General features: G+C 35.9%; 1 protein-coding gene across 3 annotated transcripts in view; it reads left to right on the forward strand.

Annotated features, from left to right (window-relative positions):
- Nup153 (nucleoporin 153) overlaps positions 1 to 25,206 on the forward strand; it is a 52,357-nt gene that overhangs the window by 19,117 nt on the left and 8,034 nt on the right. For 2 of the 3 annotated variants that reach the window (XM_034510055.1, XM_034510056.1), the window contains exons 6-17: positions 3,931 to 4,047; positions 4,149 to 4,193; positions 4,280 to 4,333; positions 6,292 to 6,438; positions 9,061 to 9,107; positions 9,503 to 9,626; positions 12,583 to 12,717; positions 13,418 to 13,516; positions 14,735 to 14,819; positions 17,846 to 17,968; positions 19,544 to 20,158; positions 24,209 to 24,400. In XM_034510055.1, the coding sequence (XP_034365946.1) occupies positions 3,931 to 4,047; positions 4,149 to 4,193; positions 4,280 to 4,333; positions 6,292 to 6,438; positions 9,061 to 9,107; positions 9,503 to 9,626; positions 12,583 to 12,717; positions 13,418 to 13,516; positions 14,735 to 14,819; positions 17,846 to 17,968; positions 19,544 to 20,158; positions 24,209 to 24,400 (1,783 nt within the window). The remainder of the gene's footprint in view (positions 1 to 3,930; positions 4,048 to 4,148; positions 4,194 to 4,279; positions 4,334 to 6,291; positions 6,439 to 9,060; positions 9,108 to 9,502; positions 9,627 to 12,582; positions 12,718 to 13,417; positions 13,517 to 14,734; positions 14,820 to 17,845; positions 17,969 to 19,543; positions 20,159 to 24,208; positions 24,401 to 25,206) is intronic. The other variant, XM_076939091.1, reaches the window with a different exon arrangement.

The following is a 25,206-nucleotide window of genomic DNA, read 5'->3' on the forward strand; positions in this document are numbered from 1 at the left end:
TCCTTCATGTTTGATAAGAATTTTCATCTACTAGATAACCTCACCTGATACTGCACATTTGTATAATCTGTATAAATCTTCACACAGTGTCGGTTTTCTGATGAAAGGCTGAATGCTGTCCCTCTGTGATTAGTAAAAGAATATGGTTACCTCGCTGTTATCCCTGCAAAACATCAGGCTGCAGTTTCTAGTTAGTACAGATGTAAAAATGTACCAAGTGTACATATTGGGAAAGAAGTACAATAGTATTTCCAGTCAAGGACAGTGTGCTTACATTCCTTTCTAAAAGCTACCATAACTAAGCTTAGCAAGGATATAAGCTAGAAGGTTAATATGTGAAGTTACTCATGTGTATTAGCAGAGTTAGAAATTGAACAACTTTTAAAGAAGTATTTAGTGGTTTGTGGTAGTATTTTTCTGAGAAAGGAGCTGTGTGAGCTATGTTTCTTAACCTGGAAGGTAGGAAGAACTATTTAAAATGTGAATTAAGTTTATTGAACAGGTAAGATTGTTCAGACTGTATATAGCTAACAAATGGCACGAAATACATAAATGTAAATAGTGAGATAGTATCACTGGACTGTCTCTGACTTGTCAACTCCTGAATAATGACATAGAGACTTATATTTACCAATGAAAGTTTAGGCCTTAGTTTAGGCTATTTCCCAACTACCTTGAATATCTTAATTAACCTGCTTTATTTTAATCCACATTTTGTCACATGGCCTGTTACTCTCAATCAGTCCCAGCACCTGTTCTTTATACCTTCATGTCCCACTGGTGAAACCTGCTGGCCTCTGAATTCTTCCCCAGAGTTCCTATTTCTGTCTGAAAGGCCTGCTTTTCCTTACCTGCCTAGCTATAGACCTTAGCTCTTTATTGAAGCCAATCCGAGAATGCCTTAGGCAGGTAAGGAAGGACAGATGACACCTTCACCCAGTGCATGAAAAGATTGCCTCAACTGGACAGTTGTATGTTCAAGGTCTTTATGCTGACTACTATAGAACATGAAAGAAATTCCTGTATAAATTTTACTTGTAAATTGGTGTGGCATTTTATCTTATCATAATACTTTTTTGTTTTGTTTTAGGGTGTAATTTGGTTTTCTGATGGAGATTCTTATTAAAAGTATTAATCTATTTCTGAGTGTGTATAAGAGTTGTTTATAAGTGTGTATAAGAGTTGAGATGGGGCTTCGCTGTAACAGTCCTGGCTATCCTGGAACTTGCTTTGTAGATTGGGCTGCCCTCGAACTCACCCCCTCCAGAGTGCTAGGATTAAAAGAACATGCTAATACATCCTGTCTGAGAGCTGTTTTGTTAAAATAGAAAGGCTAATGTTGGAGGTTATTTAGGTGGCTTATTCTGAAGGGGAAGCTGGATTATACTATATTTGATAAACTTTAGTTAAAAGTTGAGCTCGTTAGATGTTTAGATGATACAAATCTGCAAACAATTCATAAGTCTTTTCCTTCTGTCAGTTTCTCTTATTGAAGATATTGAACAGTTTTTAGTGCCAGATATGCCTATCTGGTATATCCTTAGAATCTATGTAGACTTCCAAATACTTATAATTGAAATTTGGTGAGTTTTTATGGTTTTGTTGTTTGTTCTTTACATGCTGAGGGGTCGAATTCAGAGTGGCTTGCTGGCAGGGAAGTACTCTGCCTGTGAACTACACACCCAGCTCTGCAAGTGACATTGGGATGAAACCTGTTAATTCTTTTGTAGAATGTAAGAGCTAGGAAACACTAAAGATTTATCATTGGGTTCAGTTTTATTGACTTACTGAGTCTGGGTCATTAGAAGCTAGAAGACTCCATTAAAAAAAACAGACTGTTCTGTTTTCCTGGTGGATATTTGAATGTTTCCTTGGTTTTGTTTTCACAGTAGTTACCAGACACCAGGTTCTTAAGACTTAAACACGATATTACAGTTCTTTTGAAAATCGATTGATGTATTTGACAAAATTGAAAAACATTATTACAGTCATTGTGGTTGTTTTAAATATAAGCTATTTATAAACAACTAGGCTGGCCAAGCATGGTGGTACTTCTCTTAGTTCCAGCACTTGCAAGGCAGAGGCAGGTGAATCTCTCTTGAGTTCTAGGCCAGCCTGATCTACAGAGAATTTCAGGACTACAAGAGAGGTCTTGTTTCAAAAAACAAAGGTGGGGAAAACATTAGGCTATATTTTTAAGATGATATTAGTCATGCTAGCTACATCAGGTTTGTGGTGTCCACATGGTTGGGATGCTGTAATGTATCTTTGGAAAAAAAAAAAAGGGTTTTATTGAAATTGGTAAGATTTCTGTATATTATGGTCAAGGTTTTGTTCCCTAACCCCAACTGTGTATTTCTTCTTCCCTTTCCTCCCCCCAACTTCTCCCATTTGATCCTAACTCCACTTAATCTCTTCCAAATACATTGCCTCTTTGTTACGTGTGTGCATGTCATATGTTACTTGTATGTACATATCTAAGGGCTGACCATTTGGTATTGGATGACCAATTGGAGTGCTTTTTCTTAGGAAAGACAATTTCTTCTGATCTCAGTGATCCTTAGTTGCTTATAATTTGTCTAGAATTGAAGCCTTGTGAGCTTTCCTCCTTCAATGTTAGAATGTCTATTGGTGACATCCTTGTTCAAGGCCATGTTTAATCAGCAATAGATGTAGCATCTCTTGGCATTTCTAGGAGACATAGTCTCAGAGCAAACTGGCTTCTACAGTCTTTCTACACCTTCTTTGCAATAATCCCTGGAGCCTATGGTATAGGAGTTGTGTTACAGATGTATCAGGAGGGACTGGGCTCCACAACTCTACATTTTGATCAGTTGTAGTTGTGGGTAGTGGTGTCTGTTAGTTACAAAGAGAAGTTTCCTTAATGAGAGATGAGAACTAGTTACCTGTGGGTATAAGTACATACACCCTTGGGTAGTTGGCTAGGTTTCCAGTATGAGGCATGATTTCCCTCCTGTTGAGTGGGCCTTAAGTTCAGTTAAAGAGCTTTTGGCTACAAGATTCGCAGTTGTGGTTATTCTATACTGGTAGTTGTAGTTCATAGGCACCATAGTTTGATAGCGTTTCTCCTTTGGAAGGTGGTCCTCAGGGAGAAAGTTTTCACATCAGATCTAAAGCTGTTCAAGAAATAATCTCTCTTTGTTGTACTAGCTATGGTAAATTAAGTCACAGTTTTAAAAGTGTGAATTTCTACTACTTAAAATCTTCAATCTTTTTGCTAGTTCTTTAAATTCTACTGAAATATTATTTAATATTCAGCATTACAGGTGTTTTGATTTGTCACTTTTTTTTTTTTTTTATTGAATTTTTGGGTTAAGATGTTGCTAGAAATTTTTATGGATTATCCTATTCTCGGACACATGGATAACATTTTCTTTAGAACAGTGCTGTGGTGTTTTAATGGCTCCCAAAGGCTCATAGGGAATGGTACTATTAGGAGATGGTGGCTTTGTTGAAGTAGTTGTGGCTTTATTAGAGGAAGTGAGTTGCTTTTACCTGCCTGCCAATCCAGATAGAGAGCTCTGCTCCTTTTTCAGCATCATGTCTGCCTGCAAGCAACCTTGCTTGCTGCCATAAACATAATGGATTAAAGCTCTGAACCTGTAAGCCAGTCTCATTTAAATGCATTCCTTTATAAGAGTTGCTGTGGTCATGGTGTTTCTTCACAGCAATAAAACCCTAAAACAAGTGCATTTTGTTTTTTTGTTTTTTTTTTCACTTCTGATTATTAAAGTAATTCAGTTGTCAAGAGAATTAGGTTTCAGTAATTGCATGGCCTATGTCCTCACAGATAAGTCACTGTTAGCATAATCTTATTTTATTTTGAATATCTATTTTGTTTTTTCATTGCATGACATACGTACCTTGGACTATATGTTGCAGGAAGTAACATAGACTTTTATTTTCCAGGCTCCAGTTAGAAGACAGATGAAAGCTAAGCAGCTCAATGTACAGTCTTATGGTGTGACCAGTTCAACAGCACGGCGGATATTGCAATCATTAGAAAAGATGTCAAGCCCTCTTGCGGTAAAAGTTTGAAGTCATAATGAGATATAATGCAGCAGAATTTGAATTTAGTGAAAAAGTCTTAATTTTGTTAACATTTTTTGTTATTGTAATGTTAACAGGATGCAAAAAGAATTCCATCTGCTGTTTCTTCTCCTCTGAATTCTGTACGTTAACTTTTAAATCTTACATGATATGATAGTTTTTCAGTTTCCTACCTATTTTAACACTATTTCTTTCTCTTTTTTTTTAGCCTCTTGATAGGAGTGGGATAGATAGCACAGTTTTTCAGGCAAAAAAAGAAAAGGTAAGCTATGTAAAATGTCAGCAGCTTTGTTGTGTTTAGAGTTAGTAAGTACATAGATTGATAGTCACTAGGGAACATGTTTGAAAAGGGGACTGTTTACTTTGGGCTTTGTAGCTTTTCTGACAGCCTTGAGATGATCAGTGTAGGAAGCACATTCAATATTTTCTGTTTTTTTTTTTTTACCCTCATGTTCATCAGTCTTTATGGCTTACTCTTAACTATAGATAAAGCTAGGAGTGAAAAAAGTCTCAAATGTTTAGTCATTTGAGTACAGTATACTTTTGCTCTCATTGAAATAGCTGATTTTGAACAGTCTTTATTATCCGGCATGTTAAATCTTGTGTATGATAGATCTTCATTTTTGGTTTTTCAAGACAGGGTTTCTATGTGACGCTTTGGCTCTTCTGGAGCTAGCTCTGTAGATTAGGCTGGCCTTGGAACTCAAGAGTTCTGCCTTCCTCTGCCTCTGAGTGCTGGGATTAAAGGCATGTGCTACCACTGCCTGGCCTGAGCTTTTATTTTTGATATGTATGTCATCATCTACTCTCACCCCCCCCCCCCCCCCAGTGAATTTCTAGAGTTACCTAGATATTTGTAGTTAGGTAAGAGAAATCTACTATGAGCCACTGTTGTCGTGTTAATTTAAAATGTACCTCAGACCCGGAGAGATGGCTCAGTGGTTAAGAGCACTGACTGCTCTTTCAGAGGTCCTGAGTTCAATTCCCAGCAACCACATGGTGGCTCACAATCATCTGTAATGGGATCCGATGCCCTCTTCTGGTGTATTTGAAGACAGCAACAGTGTCATACATGAAATAAATAAATAAAATCTGGGGAAAAAAAGATTGTGCCATAATATAAATTGTCAATAAAAATACTACAAATGGTTGAATATAGTTTAAAAGTTTGAGTTGCTGGAAAATTAAAAAAAAAAAAAACTGGAGTACTGTATTATTCCTGTGTCACGTTTGACAAATTTCCTCATTGGAGAAAGATCTATAGAAGCTTCAGAGAAGGCTTTTTCCTGGCAACCAGCACTATTGGCAGCTGTGGCTGAGTGATGGACTATTCATGGCATGACAGTTTATGGGCATAGTGGATGTTCTTGACTTTATAATAGTCTCACACTATATTTTTTACTATATTTTAGGGTATCAAAGGACTATTAGCAAAACACTTGTGTACTTAGACCTGAAACCAGTTCATGTTTCAGTCTGGAAGTCTTAATATAATGCTTTATCAGTTAGACTTCAACATTATACAGCCTTTGGTTTTGATTGTAAAATAATGGTAAACCTCTTTGAAGAATTTACATATGTGTTTAGGCATTAGAATAATTTTTATAGCTAGTCTAAAGACATTATTTAAATTTTTTAATAAATGATTTTATTTGTGTGTGGGTTTTTTTTTTTTTAAATGTATTATATGTGCACCATGTACATGCCTGGTGTGTAAATGATTATAAGCTGCCACAGAGATGCTGGGAACTGAACTCCGTTTTCTGCAGAGAACCAAGTGCTTTTAACCACTGGCCATTTGTCTAGTCCTTGTAAAAAAAAAAAATCATCTTAATTATTGATGAAAAAAATGTAAACAATGATTTGGGAAGATGGAGAAAAATAAATTTTAACCATGTCCAAAATTCATTTTATCTAAGGTTATTTAGTTGTCTTGAATATTATGTATTTTCATGTTATGTTGGTATAAATGTTCTATAAATGTAAAAGCCATGTAATCTGAGGTAAAATGGCAGTTAATTTTCTGCAAAATAGTTTAGAATTGTATATATTTGCATATTAATAGATTAAATGTCTTTGATTTGTCAGCTTTTTTCTGTTTATTATTTGCATCTATTTCTCTATGAAGTGGTCTCTAGGTCACATTAACTATTTTGGAATAATTTTAGATATTCCACTGATAAATTAAAATGTTTGTTTTGATTTCTGTTTTCTTATAAGGTGGACTCTCAGTATCCCCCTGTTCAGAGACTAATGACCCCAAAGCCAGTTTCCATAGCAACAAATAGAACTGTCTATTTTAAACCATCTCTGGCCCCATCTGGTGACTTAAGGAAGACTAATCAAAGGATAGATAAAAAGAACAGTGTGAGTTTGTTTGTTTATTCTGTTTTCTTAAGACAGTGTCATGTATCTGGTCTGGAACTCAATAGATAACAAGGTTAACCTCACATTGATGTCATTTACATTGCTTCTGCCTTTCAAGTGCTGGGTTATATAGGTGTGCATCAACAACCACATCTGAGTGTATTTATTTTTATCAGTCTAGTTTTTCTTTTTTAACCAGTCTTTGAATATTGGGTGGAGTGAATTTAAAAAAAAAAAAAGTAAAATAGAGTACCTCTGGTGTTGTTTCTTAATTGTATAGTGTGTGATGCCTGTAAACTAGTGAAGAATTAGAATTAGTTTCTCTTCAAAATAGCCTTTACCTTGATCAAATCCTAAATTTGTGTGGGTGAATTTCATATATTCATTGCCTAGATAAATTTTGTTAGATTTGTGTGATTGATTTCTAAAAGGTTTCAGATGTCATCTTTTTTGACTGAAGTAATTTCTCCTGTACTAACTCTTCTTAAAAAGAAAATACACATTTTTTTATCTGCTTCTAAAGTAGAACCCAAAGTTTAGATACCGCTTTTGATTCCCCCCCCCCGCTAGATCACATAAAAATATTTTTTGAGATGTTTTCTGTATTGTAAAATTGAGTATTTGATCCTTATTCTTTAGTGGTTTAGCACATCCACAGGTGTTGAGCCATCACTATGTTAAGCTTTAGAACATTTTCATCACCAGTTCTCTCCTAAAGTTTTGTAGTAACCATGTTCTCCCTATAGCAGATGATGATTATTTACCTGCAGCAGATATGATTGTTTTTAAAAGCAGGATATTATTTCATAAAATTGGTTTATGGAACTTTATTCATTACTTGGTATCTTTGGGCTCTTTTCATGGTTCGCTCTAATGTATAATGCTGCTACAGATGTATGTAGGTAGACTTTTGTGGGAATAGGTTTTTATTTTTCTTAAGTCTTTGCCTAGGAGTGGAATTGCTGGCATGTTTTTGAGGAAAGAAGGCCAGTTGTCAAAATGTCTCACATTTTTGGTTACTTGTGTCATTAAAAGTGTTTTGAGTTTATCATTTTACTGTTTGTTCCTACACTCTTTTCCCGTCTTATAAAACTTGAAAAAATTCACACTTGGTAGACTAGTGTAGTGATTACCCAGATACTAACTTATCTTAGTTTATTAGCCATATTAAGATATTTTTTGAACCTTTCTGTTTTTAAGAGTAAAAATTATTATTATTATTATTATTATTATTATTATTATTATTATTATTATTATTATGATGTCAAGCCTAATTGCTTGTCAAGGCTTGTGAAGCAAGTGTTTTTCCACAGAGCTACATCTCAGCTTGTAAGAAAAGTACTAGGATTTTACTATATTTGTTTTTTTTTTTTCTTTGTTTAGTTTACAAATTAGGACTTCCTCTATGTAATAGGTAATAATGTTCAAACCCAAGAACAGAATCTTGGTGCAGCACAAAGGTACAGATTTTATTTAGATGTTAAACAGTGACGGACATCTCCCAAGAGAAATCTTCCAAGACTGTGATTTGTAGTTGTCATCTGTCTTTGTCTCCATTAATCTAGAATATTTTTGAAAAGATGGGTTAGTTACTGTGCTGAATGTACAGCAGTACTAGATTTTAGATAGTTCCTGGTGGTTCTAGATTATGCTTATTCTTGGTTAACCACTGAAGGAGGGTTGAGCTCTTCTCAGGGCTCAGGTGGAACAAATCCTGCCTATTTTTGATCCCATTAACATTATTGAGAATTTTTGCCTCAAGCTGTTTGTTGATTGCACTGTGATAGATTCTTAATTCTATTCTTCTTTTTCCATGACTAACCCTTTACTGTAGAGAATTTTCTTTTCTGTGTTTAAGTGAATCCATAATTTTAGAGTTGCTTACTTTGATACTTATCTTTCCATGTATTTGCCTTTGAATGGACTCCTGTGTTCATTTAGTACACCTTATTGTTTTTGAGCATCTTATTTTTGTATTGCAAGGTAATTCTGACTCTTGTACATTTCTTCTGATCCTGTAATTGGCCATTTCTATAGGATAGCTCAGTTCTGTTCAGTTGGGAGCACTTTATACCTCAGATTCTGTTCTTGTAAAGTTGTCTATCATTTAGTGCGGCAAAAAGGGAAGTTGTCTTCTAAAAGTCAGTGTGAACTTTGTAATAGTAGATGTGTGACATTTTGTATATATGTATACAGTGCACAGTACAGTTGTAACTTTTGCATTCAAAAAGTTACATTTTGCATTTTTTAGCATTCAAAGACAATATCTAAATTAATATATACCAAGACTCATTAAGAATTAAACATCTAATTCCAAATATTAAAATTTATAGATAAAAGGATGTTATTAAGAGTATTTGGATCTATGGATGTAGCTTTCAGTGGTAGAAGTACTTGCCTTGCATGTGTTAAGTCTGAGTCAATCCCAGCACTGAAAAAAGAAAAAATTTAAGCCAGACACGCTCATTTCTATAATCCCAGCACTTAATGGGTGGAGGCAACAGAGGAACTAGATTTCAAGTCCTGTCTCAGCTACATACTGAGTTTGAGGCATGCCTCTCATTCCAATCCCGCTCCCCAAATAATTTTTTAAAATAAAATTCTCATACTTTTTTCTTTCAGACTGTAGATGAAAAAAATATCTCAAGACAAAATAGAGAGCAAGAAAGGTAATGTCATCTCATATGCTGCAACTGCATTTCTTTATATTTAATTTGTAAGGTTCACATTTATAATAGCCTTGAAGATGAAGAAAATGAAAAGTATATTTAGGTGCTTAATGAGATGGCTCAGCAGGTCAAGGTACTTTGCCAAACCTGAAAAATAGTGGTAGGAGAGAGTTGACTGCCAAGAGCTTTCCCATGAACCTTCACATGTCAAGATCATGTGTGCTTACATCCCCATGAATATATAAATACATAAATAAGTGTAGAAAAAAAATTTTAAAGTATATTTGTTTATACCCTGATTGTTTTGTTAGCTGATCTGGTTGTTTGAATGTTCATCTAACAGTTTCTGGGACAAAATAATGTAATTGTTCTAATTTTCTTTTTATTTGCTCTAGTGGCTTTTCATACCCCAGTTTCAGTATTCCTGCAGCCAATGGTTTATCTTCTGGAGTAGGTGGTGGAGGTGGCAAGATGAGAAGAGAGAGAACACATTTTGTTGCTCCTAAACCTTTAGAGGAGGTAGGCTCATATTTTATAGAACTTTGAAATGGTGGGGGTGAAGTTAGACCTATAGGAATGGGGCATGAAGATTTGGCGTGAAGATTATCTACCATTGAAACCATCCTTTAGACTGTGTTGGTCTAACACCTGACCTAGAAGCCTCAACTTCATGAATTGGATTAAATAACCTAAGCTAGTGGTGGCGCAGCGGCTAAGGTAGCCGCCTGTAGAAGGCGAGCCCGTGCCCTCTGCTCTGTCTCTCCAGGTTCAAATCCCTCTTTCCCCGTGTGACTCGGCCCGAGTTTCATGGGGGGAAAAAAGATAAAATAACCTTTAAAAAACCCACCTATTTTTTTAATTCATTTTTTTATATGAGGTAATTCCCACTGAAATTATGGATTCTCAGGTTACTGCCTTAGGGTTTTGCTTGTTTCTCAAATGTACATATGATTAACACTGTGTACTCTCTCTGTCATAGTTCATGTTAAATGGAAAATGGGATTAAAATTTCTCTGCTATTTATTTATCCTTTATGCAGATTTACTACAATTAATCCATTCTCTCATCAGGGTACATTTGGGCTGATTTCCCAGTATGTGCTAAGGTGAATATTTATACACTTCTCCTTTGCCATGTGCAGTTTGGTCTGGAGGATATTTACCAGGAATGGGATTGTTGGACTGCAGGGGTTGACATGTCTTTAAATGTGTTTGACTTTGCTCTAGTTCTCTTCACAGTACTTTACATGCTCATAGATGGATCTTTACTTTTTAATTTTTTTCTTTATTAGCACTTGGTTTTGTTTTGGCCCATTTCCATGGGACTTTATTTGCATCTTGTTTATACTGGGAAGAAGGAGTTTTTTCTGTGTTTTGTGACCATTTAGGTTTTTCTTTATTCATTATTTTCCTATGGGATTAATTAGGATGAGTTCTTCTTGGACTGGTGAGGTAGGTCAGTCGGTATAGGTGCCTGCTGCCAAATCTGGTGACCTTAGTTCCAGCCATTCCCATAGTAGAAGATCTGAGGTCTGTGGGTTGTCAAATTTTACTACCTCATGTGTTTGTATACATGTGGGGAGACACACAGATACAAATAATTTAAAAGAAGAATTGATCTTTAGATATTGCTTGGATATAGAACATAGAGACTAATTGAAGATTGGTTAAATTGACTGTCTGGAGTTTGCTTATTTTTTAACTACTTTTTGAGTTGGAACAGCTTGTCTGTAAGATTGATTTCATCCAAGCTAAATCATTTAAGGCCTTCCCCACCTTTGAAGATGTTCAGCTTACTTACTTGCTCCTTTAAGCTTTGGCATATAGGGCTTTTTAAACTTCTGTGTGTAGGGGTGCTTTCACTGCATGCAATGCCCATGGAGGTTGGAATCATGGACAGTTGTGAGCCACCATCTGGGTGTTGGGAATTGACTGAACTCAGGCCTCCTGCAACATCAGCCAGTGCTTTTAACAACAGAGCCATCTTTCCAGCCGTAAGGACTTAATGCTTTGACTTTACTTGTTTCTGATTACAATTTCTCATTATGCTTATTGACCTATAGTGTTCTAGAAGTATATTTTAAAGTTTAAAACTTATATTTCATTGATAGTGAATTTTTTTCTGGTATGTACGATTGTGTTCACTTGTAGAGATCATAGGACTTCCACTTTGTTTGATGCAGGGTCTCTTTGTTGTTTGTTGCTGTTCATGCCAGGCTAGCTGGCTGGGAAATTTTTTGGAATTCCCATCTCTGCTTCCCATTTTGTTATGGGAACAGTGGGATTGCAGATATTCCGCTGCCTGTGGGTTTATGAATTCAGGACCTCACACTGGTCAAAAGTTTCTTTTCTCACTGAGTTATCTTCCCAAACTCAGATTATATTGTTTGAAGTTGGATTTAATATCAGTTGGTGCTTGGTTTTTGTAGATTGTTGTGGGAGTGACAGTTTTTTCACTCTAATATGTTTTCTTGGTTAGTTGTACTTCTTGAATATCAGAATGAAAACTTCCAGCAGTGTAACATTGCTGTGATTATGCTAAGGGCTTTGGCTTAGTTGCTGGTCTGGAGTTGTTTCTGCTTGTCACTGGAGTGTTGTGATGGGACAATATGTCTCTGCCTTTTTGAAAGAAAACTTGAGCTTTGAATGTCTTTTTATCATCAAATATGTGTATTTTGTATTTTTATGCCATACTGATTTGCTTTTTTTCCCTAAAAAGTATTTTATGTATATGAGTACACTGTAGCTGTCTTGAGACACACCAGAAGAGGACATCAGATCCCAGTACAGATGGTTGTGAGCCACCATGTGGTTGCTGGGAATTGAAGACCTCTGGAAGAACAGTTAGTGTTCCTAACTGCTGAGCTGTCTCTCCAGTTCCTGATTTGCTTTTTAAATTTAAATTTAAATTTTTTTTATGTGTTTGTACTCCTAAGACTATGTATGCTTTGTTTCATAGTGGAACCTTAAATTAATACAAAGGAAGACATTTTTCCCCATTTAAAAATACTTTTTATTATTGGGGTGTGTGTGTACACGTCTGTATATGCATGCGTGCGGTAGTCAGTGTTTGCCATTGTGCATGTTTGAAGTCTAGAGAACAACTTTTAGGAGGTGGTTTTCTTCTTCCACTTTGGATTCTCAGGATAGAACTCAGATACTTCATACTTCTACATACTAGATACATTCTAGATAACTTCTACAGTATTCAGTTTTACCTACTCAGCCAACTCGCTGTCTCTTTCTTTTATAAGATTTGAAATTAATGCTGAAATTAGGTTACATGGCACTTGGTGGCACAACTGGGAATTCAAGCCTTTTTTAGGTTTTAATTCAAGAGCTCTTGTTAATTTTGCATGGGATCTGTTTTTTCTTCCTATTTAAACTTGATCATAGCTATATCAGTTCTCTTTGAAAATAGTAAATAAAAGCACGACATGAAAGATGACATTCTTGCAAAACATGCTGTGTTTTAGGAAGTGGAAGCACCATTGTTACCGCAAATCTCTCTACCAATCAGCAGTTCTTCACTTCCCACCTTCAGTTTTAGTTCCCCCGTGACCTCGGCTTCTCCGTCACCAGTCGGCCCTTCTCAACCATTATCAAACAAGGTATAGAACCACTGTTTAAGTGAGGTGATACCTGTTTTTATTCTTTAATCCAATTCTTTTTTAAAGTAGTTTTCACTATAAAAGTCAATAACTCAAAGTAAGAGAAAAATGGAAAAAATATTAGGGAGTTGGTGCTGGGATTGATTCTAGGGCCCTTTTCATGTTGGAAAAGCCCTCCTTCCACATGCCAAGAAGTGTGAGCAATGTTTTATTTTTTTAAATATATAAATGTACAGTGGGAGTATTCACATCTCATAGTCTACACTAGACCAAAGTGAGAAAGTTGTTCTACAAACAGTATTTCCAGTTCAGGAGGAAAAAAAAAAACAGTTACTAGTCAGTGTTTTATTAATTTATTAATAAGTCAAAATGATTTTTAAATTTAAACGGAAAAAGAGTACTATTATTTCTTTGAGATAATCTTTTTTTTGTTTTTGCTTTTTGTTCTGTTTTGTTTTGTTTTGTTTTGTTTTGTTTTTCGAGACAGGGTTTCTCTGTGTAGCTCTGGCTGTCCTGGAACTCACTCTGTAGACCAGGCTAGCCTGGAACTCAGAAATCCGCCTGCCTCTGCCTCCCAAGTGCTGGGATTAAAGGCGTGCGCCACCACCGCCCGGCTCTTTGAGATAATCTTAAAGTTTATTATTGTTCATTCTTCTAAATAGCTTTGTGTGTGTGTGTCATTTTTTACCTCTCTAAACAGGTACAGATGACCTCTCTGGGCAGCACGGGCAGTCCTGTGTTCACATTTTCATCTCCCATTGTAAAATCTACGCAGGCAGATGTGCTACCTCCAGCATCTGTAAGTACCAAGCAAGGATAGTTTATGATTGATTTCAGAGCCATAGTGTATTTTTTTTTTAAATCATTAAAAAAAAGTCAAACCTAAGGTTTCATTGGTAGTAAAACACTTCTCCAACTTAAAAAACAAACAAACATGTTTTGTATTCTTTAGTATATATTTAGATAATGTATGTGCATTTTCTTCTGTGTAATTTGAACAGTTAAAGTGAAGATGCTCTCAGTTATTCCCAATGATGTACATTCACTTGCACTCATTTATACTCTAGAAATTTAATATGATATACATGTGTATGTACTTATTCAGAGTTCCCTTATAGCTTCAGACTGTCCTATAATGCTGATTAATTTCTGTCTGTTGTAGATGAGATTAAAAGACCTTGGCAGCTATATCACATTGCATTTAAAATCTATTTAATCATTTTTAATCTTGAACAGGGTCTGTTTGAGGTATTGTTACACAATGTGTATTTTTCTTTGTGATTGGGAAATATTTGGGTAAGAATAATAACATTTAATGTTCTTATTTTGTAAATTTCCATTAATATCTTTATATATTGCTTTTAGATTTTTTTGTTTTGTTTTGCTTTGTTTTTTTGAGACAAGGTCTCACTGTGTAGCCTTGTCTGTCTTGGAGCTCATTATGTAGGCTAGGGTAGTTTTGACCTGGAAGAGATCTACCTGCCTTTGCTTCCTAAGTGCTGGGATTAGGCCACACCAGGCTTGTTTTCAGGTTTTGGATGTATGCTTGTTTCTTGTATTACAGATAAAATTAATTTTCGTGGATCTCTGAAGTCTATTTCTTGTTTCCCCAACCTCATATATTCATAAGATGCTATTTAGAATTCAGATGGTGGGGTGTTAGAGTTTTGTGAGTATTTTATGTAATGTTTTAAAAGAAGAAAATGTATAAAGAATGAAAAATGCTGTCAAAGTGACATGCTATACTTACTGTTAATACAGTTTTCAATCATTTATTCAAGATAGAGTATGGCTGTGTTGCCTAGGCTGATTTCACACTGGGCTCAAGTACTTTTTTCTCCCTTAGCTTTCCTGATTAAGTACTTGGTTCATGAATTTTAAATCTAGGAATTATAAAATATGAAAAGCTGTTTACTTATAATTGATGAAATTTACTATACTTTTTTATTTAATCTAAAAATAAGTTATGTTGTTTCACAATATTCTGACACCTGAAAAATACCTTTTCTCATTATAGATTGGATTTACATTTAGTGTGCCTCTTGCAAAAACAGAACTTTCTGGCTCTAATAGTTCTTCAGAAACAGTTTTAAGTAGTTCAGGTAAGTGGGAAACAAAATTTCACACTTTACAAAACAAAACCCAAACCTATGTTAGAGTAGCACTTCAGATTCTTTTTTGGTAATTTTTAAAAGTGCTTTCAACTTGAAGGAAATCAGCTCTGAAATGTTAGTGAAAGCTATTCTAACAGGAGTTTTTTATTTATTTATTTATTGTTTTTTTATTTTTATTATAGTAACAGTTTTATAGTGAGCTGCTCATAATAGTGTATTTATTTACTTAGTCAGGATAAGGTACTAAGTTTGTTGTCATTTGCTGTCTTAGTACAGTTGAGGGCCTGTCTATATTATAGCTACGTTGGATTTAGTCCTTAGGCTTTCTTGGTACTTGAGAAGCATTTTTACTTATGTATTATGCTGGATTCAACAGATTAGTGGTGCATAGTTTCTGAACCTGAAGAAACATCATTGAGTGCATAAAATAACCAAATCATTAAAATAGGCTTTTGGAGTGGTGGTGGGTTTTGGTGTTTGGGAAATATAAAAAGATTGAGTTTTAGATCAAGAAATTTTGAGCCAGTGGTATTTTATAGGAGAAGAAAACAGAACAGGAACAGAAGTGCAACAGACTTACACACTTGCACATGCTCTGTTATGTGCCTGGAGAAGAAGCAATAAGTGCTAAAAGTCTTCTTTTCCATGCTGAATGATAGGCTTAATTGATGGGGCATAGCTCGCCCCCCCCACCCCCCCAATTGGTCCTTGCTTAACATTAAGCAGGTACTTTAGCCCTAGGTTTTATTCTGAGAGGGTTGGTTTTATTTTTGTTTTGCCAGAGAGTCTAAATATCTCTGGCTATCCGGGAAATGTGTAGACCAAGCTGGCTCCCAACTCAGAGATCCTCCTGTTTCTGTCCTGAGTGCCGGGATTAAAGGTGTGCATTGCCACATTGGTTTTATATGGAATTAAGTGAAGTAGTGGGTATGGAGTGACAGTGGGGTACTGAGGAAGAGTATCTGTAATGTTGTACCTTGTGTATAGAATGCTATAAAGTGGGGATATCAGTTGGGAACGCGTGCCTTGTCTTAAAAGTGTTTTTTAAAATACTCTTGGAAGACCTAAAAAGACTAGATTCTTTAAAACAATGTATATTATGAAACCAAAAAGAAACTAGAAATGTCTTTGGATTTTCTAGTGATCTAAACAGTAAGAACCATAGCCTACAGAAAGGTTCTAAAAAAGTTTGGTGAAACAAATCTGTATCATAGAAAGCAGCATGCAGTTTCACTAGGCCATTATTATTTTCCATTTCAAGAAAATACCATTAGTTATTTTCTTGAATGTTGTTTTGGACTTGAGGAAAAACTTTGAATTGAATAATCTCAAGACTAGTTTCAACCAAAGAAATTTTTTCTGAATGTTCTAATGGTGTTGGTTGACTAGTAATTGTTTAGAGAAGCTTTGCACTTTATTGTGTCTTGAAACTACCCAGATTTTTTTTTTTTTGGAAGTTGATGATGGATATATTTATGAGTGGAATCATCATTTCTCACAACTTCTGTCATTTAAAGAAACTGAAAACGTGGAGTCAGGAAGTGGTGGTGCATGCCTATCAGGAGAAAAGATGGTTGCAAGTTTGAGACCAACCTGGACTGCATAGCAAGGCCCATTTCAAGCACAACAACAAAACAAACATGTGGAAGTCATGATTAACTACTTAGTGATGACAATTTTTTTTTATTAATTCCCTTTTTATCACATTGAATATATTTCAGGTTGTCTTTAAAATTTTGCTTTTGGAAGCACTGGGGAGACTGAGGCAGGAGGAGTGAAAGTTCAAGGCCAACCTATTGACTTACCACTGTGGCCACATGCATCTCAAATTCTTGCCTAAAAATATTTTTAATTAAAAAGCAAAATTAGGTGATTGGAGAGTGACTCAGCAGTTGAGAGCACTGGCTACAGAGAACCTGGGTTCCATCGCAGCAATTACATGGCTGTTTACAACTGTCTGTAATTCTAGTGCCAGGAGATCAACTCTCTTTTTGGCCTCATAAGCACCAAGCATGCAAGTAGTGCATATACATATGTTCAGGCAAAGAGTACACATTAAATAAAAATAAATTTTGAAAAAAACTAATAAAAATTACTTTGCTTTATGTTTATGAAAATCAATGGAGTTTCGATTATGAAATATGAAAACAAAGTATGACACCCATCTAACCATTATCAGCAGCTGCTGATCTCTAGATATAAATCTTATTTTCTAATCTGCTACACCAGTTATGCTTTATGAATAATTTTTGTGGAGTGTACAGCATTCTGTTGTCTCATATTTTATGTAACAAGATCTTTATTATTAATACATGTTTTTCAGTACTATAACTGAATGATAGTTTTAATCATAGTATGGATTACTAGATGTGAAACTAGTTGAAAATTACTTGGCTTGTCTTTTTAAGTTGCTATTTGATAAGATATATTATTACTCCAGGCATTGGACAGACTTTACCCATTTGTCATCTAAATAGTGCTTCAGTTTATCTTCTAGAGAACTCATTTGTTGGGAAACCCTGCTATTTAAGGTTACAGTCTACCATGTCCATATAGCTCCTCTGAACTCAGTGCAAAATGGAGGACTCCTTTTCCAGCAGGGCCTTTTCTTTGCCAGATCTTACCTGGTAAGCCAGACAGACCCCCAGCAGCCTCTATCTGAGGATGTCACAAACCTACAAAAAACCTAAGCAAACCTACAATTCAACTTTCCCTTTCCTCCTCTTAAGAACCTGCCCAGCAAGTACATGGGATTCCCGGAATGCCTCTCAATGCAAATGAGGCATTCACTGAGAGAAAAAGCTGAACAGGAAACCACACTCATTGGCTGACAGTTGTCTTTTTTTTCTGTGGGGGTTTGAGAAGGAATGTATTATGTAAGAGTGTTTTTACCTTTTGTTGTGGCAGATTAACTGTGCTTTGCTACTTGTCCATTATTTTTGAATTACAGTGAGTTTTTCAGAGTTTCAGAAACTGATCAAAAAGTTTTTTCTTTTATGATTTAAAAATTACAGCTCAAGATAACACTGTAGTAAATAGTTCAAGCTGTAAGAAGCGAAATGCCCCTTGTGAGGAGCCTTTTAAACCTGCAAAGATCCTGAGAGAAGGAAGTGTTCTAGACATCCTGAAAACGCCTGGTAAGTCGACAGCTGCCCTTTTGATAGTAAAAATTTCTATTGTAAATTCATGTAGTCATAAATGTTCCAATATACGTTTAAAAATACAAATAAATGCATACAGGAATGTGACTCTTAAGTGTAGCTATGTAATATAAATTCTTTTTAGAAATCTTCACTTTGTCATTCAAAGATTGCATTAATATCTCTTTAAGAGGTGAATGTAGAAAAAGAACATGATACACTTTGTCTTTTATTGTCATGCCTTTCTTTCACTGATAAGATCATTGGACTACCACCATCTCACATTTTTCTCCAGTTTAGTATATAATACGACTAGGCTAAGTTTGCTAAACTATAGCATATTTGAAGGATAGTAGTGCATTATTTGTTTATTTTATTTAAATTTATTTATTTTGATATATTTGGGGGGGGGGTGTTGGGTGTTCTCTGTGTAGCCCTGGTCCTCCTGGAATTTGCTCTGACCAGGCTGACCTTGAACTCATCCTGCCTCTGTCCCCTGAGCGATAGTATTAAAGGTTTGTATCACCACCACCCAGCACAATCATGGTTTAGTATCATGTAGTATATAGGTTTATATAGGTGTAGTATAATATTTTGGCACCTCTCTAAAAAAATGTTTAATAATTGGGTTAGAGTAACAGGTAACTAACTTGAAGAGGATGACTAGAAATTAGGAATACATTTTCAATTTGAATCAGAAGAGAATGTTCATAGTTTGAATTATAATGAATAGTTCCGGATATTAAGTTGTTTATAAGCTAACCCAATAGCCCCAGTTGCAGATTTACTCAGCAGATTTGTTCAGTGTACACTGGGTTAAGGTTTAAAAAAATAACCTTATTGGCCTCTTTAACAAGGTTCAAAGGGTTAGGTGGTTTGGGCTGTTTCTTCCCTTTAGATAGAGTACATGCTGCCTACACAGGAGCTATGACTAAATTCCAAAGTACATGGACTAGAGTTACCAGTTAGCGGGTAGGGCAAATGTGGGGCTTTTTTCTCACATATATTTAGAGCTACATTTTGCATTCCATAATCTTAACTCTCCTCCATTGATTGAGGCAGGAGGTGATGAACTCAAGGTTGACCTCAGCTAGATAGTAAGACCCTATGGCAAAATATCCAGTCCTGGATAGATGGAGGGATATCCATCAAATAGTTAATGCCTGGTTTACACTGGCCTTCAGCCATACTTAAGGTAGAAGATAACAATGGATTTTGACTAGGCAACCAACACTTAATGATTATAGATATTGAAATCATTTAACATAGTCATGGGAATTCCTAGAAGAAGGGATGGATGAGGAATAAGACTTGAGTGTATTAAATTCATTGTTGTAGGGAGGCAGAATAAAATGTTGACAGCAGTGGTGTCTCATAGTAAATTAGAAAGTGATGTATAATGCAAGATGACCTGTTTTTATATTTATAGAATTTTAAGTAGATTGATTGTGTAGAAATTTAAAAAAAACTTAATCATTCTCAGATTGTATTCACCTGATAATGATGTAACTCCCCCCACCCCCAGTAATGTAGTTAATGATTTGATTTGCTCCACTTGTTTTTCCACTGTAGGTTTCATGTCACCAAAGGTTGATTCTCCTGCTCTTCAACCCACTACCACAAACTCAATAGTTTATACAAGACCAGCAATAAGTACTTTCTCTTCTAGTGGAATTGAGTTTGGAGAAAGTTTAAAAGCTGGATCATCTTGGCAGTGTGACACATGTCTACTCCAGAACAAAGTCACAGACAATAAGTGTATAGCCTGTCAAGCAGCAAAACTGCCACTGAAAGAAACTGCTAAACAGACTGGAATTGGGACACCAAGCAAAAGTGACAAACCAGCTTCTACATCAGGGACAGGCTTTGGAGATAAATTTAAACCAGCAATAGGAACTTGGGATTGTGATACCTGTTTAGTGCAAAATAAGCCCGAAGCAGTAAAATGTGTAGCCTGTGAAACACCCAAACCTGGCACTGGTGTGAAGCGAGTCCTTACATTGACAGTGGCTTCAGAAAGTCCTGTGACTGCTTCCTCCTCTTCTACCACTGTGACCACTGGTGGTGTGACACTAGGATTTGGAGATAACTTTAAAAGGCCTGTGGGATCTTGGGAGTGTCCAGTATGCTCTGTTTGTAATAAGGCAGAAGACAACAGATGTGTCTCCTGTACGTCTGAGAAACCAGGTATGTATTATGGCTGTGTGAAATAGTTTTACTCATTACTTGGGTAGAACGTTCAGCTAAGATGAATTAAAACAAACAGCTAAGATGAATTCTGGTGTTTTAAATGAGCATTTCTTATGTCTTAATTTTTTTAAAACTATCTTGTGATTTATAGCTCTTGATTAAGCTTAGACCACTTGTTCACTTAGAATAGGTTGTGAACTGACTCATTCTATGCCTTTTTCTGTTTAGTGTTATTAGAAATATTTTTGTGATAGTATTTACAAATGAAGTACTGAAAGCTTGCTCACAACCTTTCTCAGACCTTCATGCTGTGTCTCCTTTTGTCTATGTAGAAATGAGGATGGTTGGTGATCATTTACAGGGGTTTCTTTAAGAGGTAGGCAGTCATGCTTTAAGCTAGTGTCTGTTTCTGAAGATTATTGATGCCGTCTGTAGCCATGTGCTGTCTACAAGATTGTTAATGACTATAATTAATTTTTGGTGAAAAACTCTTAACTTGGTTACAAAAATGGAATTTGGTTTGAGATTCTCTCTTTTTTTTTTTTTAAGAATTATGGCAGATTTATTTTTAAATTTGTTTTGGAAGTATAGTAATATGGATAGCAAAATAACAGGTTTATCTTAGGAGTTAAGACTTGTTAGTTACATTAGTTATGGGTATGTAGGTGCTTCTGTAATGTGAGACTTACTAGCTGGATTTCTTTCATGAGCTCTTAGATCATGTCTTCCTAGTTTTAATTTGTTCTGGCATTAAAAGTGAGCTGTCAGAATTCTCATTCCAAAATATTTGACCTTTTCCATCTGGCACTGTCTCCTTACCTCAGAAAAAAAGCATGGATGAAACTAGAATTCTGAGTTGACAGATGTGAAATGAAATTTTGAATCGGGAAGTAAATTATTCAGGAGCAAAGGAATTTTAAGAATTAGTATGAAAACAGCACCAGCTTTCTTCTGGGCACAATGCCCTGTCAACAAACAGATGATTTGGTCAGATTTTAATTCTTTTTTTCCTAGTCTTCAGATAGGGTCTATGTAAGCCTTGTGGGCATGAAACTTGATTAGATAGTATAGATATAATTATACCAAACTTGGCCTGGAACCAGAAGTTACCTGCCTCTGCCTCCAGCTCTCATCTTTGGGTGGAAAAAGGTTTTTTGGTATGTGTATGTGCATCTGTCTGTGTATGAACACATGTGTGTTAGCCTCTAGAAGCCAGAAAGAGGGTATTAGATTCCCTAGAACTGAATTAGAGTCTATTTTGAAACTAATCCAATCTACAGGAGCAGCAAATGCTCCTAACTGCTGAGGCATGTTTCTAAGCTCAAGTTTATTTATACATTTATTCATCTTATGTATGAGTGTTTTGCCTGTATTTATGTGTAGTATGAATGTATGTTGCTATTAAGTGTGCTTGACACCATGAAGGTCAGATGAGGGCATCAGATCCCCTAGAATTAGAATTTGGAATGATTGTGAACAATGTAGCAGAATTCAAGGCAGCAGAATTTGGAAGGACAGCTTTGGAAGTTTGTGTGAGTAATATAAATGTCAGATAATGGTGATAAAGAATAAGATGGTGAAGTTGGATAATGAGGGAGGATTTAGAACTATGTAATGTTAATTACAAATTTCAGATTGCTAAAGTTGACATTCAGATATATATTTGAGGCCTTTGGAAATGTCATAGGGACTATAGCCCCTTGGGGCTGGACTTATAGATTTTCGGGGATCATAGGACATAGTTTGATATTTGAAGTCACAGGAATAGAGTTGAGTGAATTGAGGAAAACACTCCAAACTGTGTTCTGCTATCTTAGGGTCTAGACAGAGTCAAACATTGATCTTGGATTAACTAGACTGGAGTAACAACTGTTGCAGAATAACATTTGAAGAAGGTGACTAGAATAAGATCAAGACCAAGTGTATCAGACAAAAGATGACTGGATAGAATTCTGTAAAATGGTTTCTTCTGGACGTGATAGGGAAGTTGCGCTTATGAACTCTCATTGATATGTCTGCTTGCATAAGACCTTCATAGGACTGCACACACCAGCCAACATTCCAGCTTACAAGGTCTCACCCCTGTTTACTAATGGCTGCTGAGGGAGGGAGACTTAAATTTTTTTCAGGTATGAACTCCCTGATGGATTACTCATGCCCAGTTGTCTAGTCTACAATTACATGTGGGTAATACTTAGTATGTTTCACATATATCTATATAATAACTATAGAAGAGGACATGAATTTTGAAAGGTAGGTGGGGGTCATGGGAGAAATTGGAGCGGAAGGCGAGATGGATATGATGAAAACACATTGAACTCATAAAATTCTCAACAAAATGAAATGAGAAGACTCAAAAATAGCAGAAGGATCAGACAGATTGATTGTACTTAGAAAATAGATGATGAGTCTAGGGCCTTGTAGACAAGCTTCTAAATAGCAAGAAAGTGTGGGTGGTAGGTAGAGATGAGTAAATGGTTAGTTACACTGGTACTTAAAGCCATCGTGAAGGTGGTTCCTTGTCAGACGAGTAATGGACCAACAATGGACACCAGACACAAAATTTGCTGGCAAAATAAAAGTGAACATACTTAAAATATAGAGAGTATTCCTGTAACTATGAGGAATGGAGCAGGTAGTGACTGTTTACAGAACTCAAGAGTAAATAAATGGCTCTACCTGAATTGTGCTTCACACACCATACCTTGCTGATTCTTCCTTCCTGTGCCACCCCTCTCCACAAGCATGCTGATCCTGCCTAAAGACTGAGCCATCACCTTGATTTCTTCTTGTACCTTTCTGTTTCTTTCTCCTTTGCATGCTCAATCACTTGCTGATGTTTGTTTATATTTTTTTCCCTTCGTTAGACCAGGAACATACATGTTTCGCATCATTTTAGTAATCTTTTTGTGATACAGAGTCTAGCGTAAAACTAGTAAATATGGGACTGAGTTATAAACTAGATTATGTCTGCAGAAAGTTTTCTAAGACAGAGGTACATACTTTGAAATTGACAATGTATATAGCTGTATATTTTCTGTATTACCTGGAATTTACATCTTGTATTTTAGAATTCTGTAATAGTTGAAGAAATTAGGACATTGATAAGGTCAGTTTAGCCAGTCTTTTAGACAAGTCCTACTGTGTGGCCCTGGCTGGCCTGTAACTCATTATATAGATCGGACTGGCCTTGAAACTCAGAGAAATATGCTTGCCTCTGTCTCCTATAGTCCTCAGAATAAAGGCCATGTTCCTCCAAACCCAGAAACAATTTAGTCTTATAACCCCCAATTTTTCAAATTTTCTTTTTAAGTGTGGCTACTGGAAATCAAACTTAGTTTCTTGTTCTAGCAATGTATGCACTTATTGAGCTGTCTCCATAGCCTCAATTTTTGAGAATATCCCGCCACCCCCCTTTTCATTTGTATTTGTGTGTTGGGGGGGGGGGTATATGCATGTATATGGGCATATGTGTTTGTGGAGGCCTGCTGTTAAAGGACTGTTGGCTCTACTTTATATTTTGGTACAGGGCTTCAGGGAAATCCAGAGCTTGCTGATGCTTTTTCTCCCTAGAGACTGAGTCAGTACCTTGATTTCTTGCTAGCTTGCTCTAAGGAGTCCTTGTCTCCCCTTCCCCTTCTAAAGCTAGAATTGTAGATGGGCTGTGTCCACGTAGCATTTTATATGAGTTCTCAGGGATCTGAAATGTGGTCCTCTTGTTTGTTGTATGCAAGCACTTGATCAAGAACAAGCCATTAGCTCAGCCACAAACAACACGTGGGAGTGTGCCCGAGTGTGCACAGCTGGGAATAGTCAACTTAATAAGCTCACTACTGAGAAAGGTTAGAGCAATATGTTTATTTGTAACGTTAAATGAAGTCTGAGAAGTCTGTCCTATTTATAATACTAAGGCTTAGTTTTTATCTATCAATCTATCTGTGTGTGTGTGTAGAAAGGGTTAATGAAACTTGAAAATGTTCAGTCAGTGGTATCAATAAGATGGTAATATAAATTTAAAAATTTTATCCATTTCCCCATTGCTTTTAGGTTTAGTATCTGCCTCAAGCAGCAGCTCTGTCCCAGTCTCTCTGTCTTCTGGAGGCTGTTTAGGATTGGACAAGTTTAAAAAGCCCGAGGGAAGCTGGGACTGTGAAGTGTGCCTAGTGCAAAATAAAGCAGACTCTACCAAGTGCATAGCTTGTGAAAGTGCAAAGCCAGGCACAAATTCTGAATTTAAAGGTAAGGCTATGGTAAAGAACCCCTCTAGTTCCTAGTTAAAGTAAAATGTATGTGGGCAGGTTTGGTTTTTAAGGTTCCCATTCTCTGAATAATTATACAAGATGAGACATAGTCCTTGGATTTTTTTTTTTTTTTTCTTGTTTGGGTTTTTGTTTTTGACTGTTATTTGTGAATGATGGTAAAATCAAATTAGGCATTCATCATCAGGATGTCATCTGTGTATCTGGATAAGGGACTGGTTTGTGTTACCCAGTTTCTAGGTTTAAGTATGAACTTGACTCTTACATGACTGAGAATTTACACCCTTAGGACCTTATTGTAAAAGATAACTAGTTTCTGAGTATGGCTGAGCAAAAAGGAATACTTAGCGAGCATGGTGGCACAAGCCTTTACGCCATCCAGCATTTTCTTAACCCCAAAAAGCCCAGCTCTTTTACTATATGAATATAAAGGAAGAATTTCACATGGTCATTAATGCTAAATAGATGTAGGCTGGTATTTCCAAATTTTGACAACCCCATTTGAATTCCTTTAACCATTGGAAAACTTAGGAAAAAGGAAGTATTTTAGAACTTTTAGATTTGAAGATTGAAATCTCTGAATGGAATTAGCCTTCAAGATGAGAACGTGGAAGAATTTCTATATACTAAGCTTTATTTTGTAATTTATCCCAGTCTTAACTGGCCTTTAAACTTTACAAATCAAAAATCAAACGGTATGACTTTGACCTGTCTACATGACTGACAGATTTTTATTAGTCTGCATGATTGATGTGATTGAAGGCTTATCTGAGGATGAAAGTTTAT

This window comes from Arvicanthis niloticus, chromosome 8 (genome assembly GCF_011762505.2).
Source record: "Arvicanthis niloticus isolate mArvNil1 chromosome 8, mArvNil1.pat.X, whole genome shotgun sequence".
Classification (NCBI taxonomy): Eukaryota; Metazoa; Chordata; class Mammalia; order Rodentia; family Muridae; genus Arvicanthis; species Arvicanthis niloticus.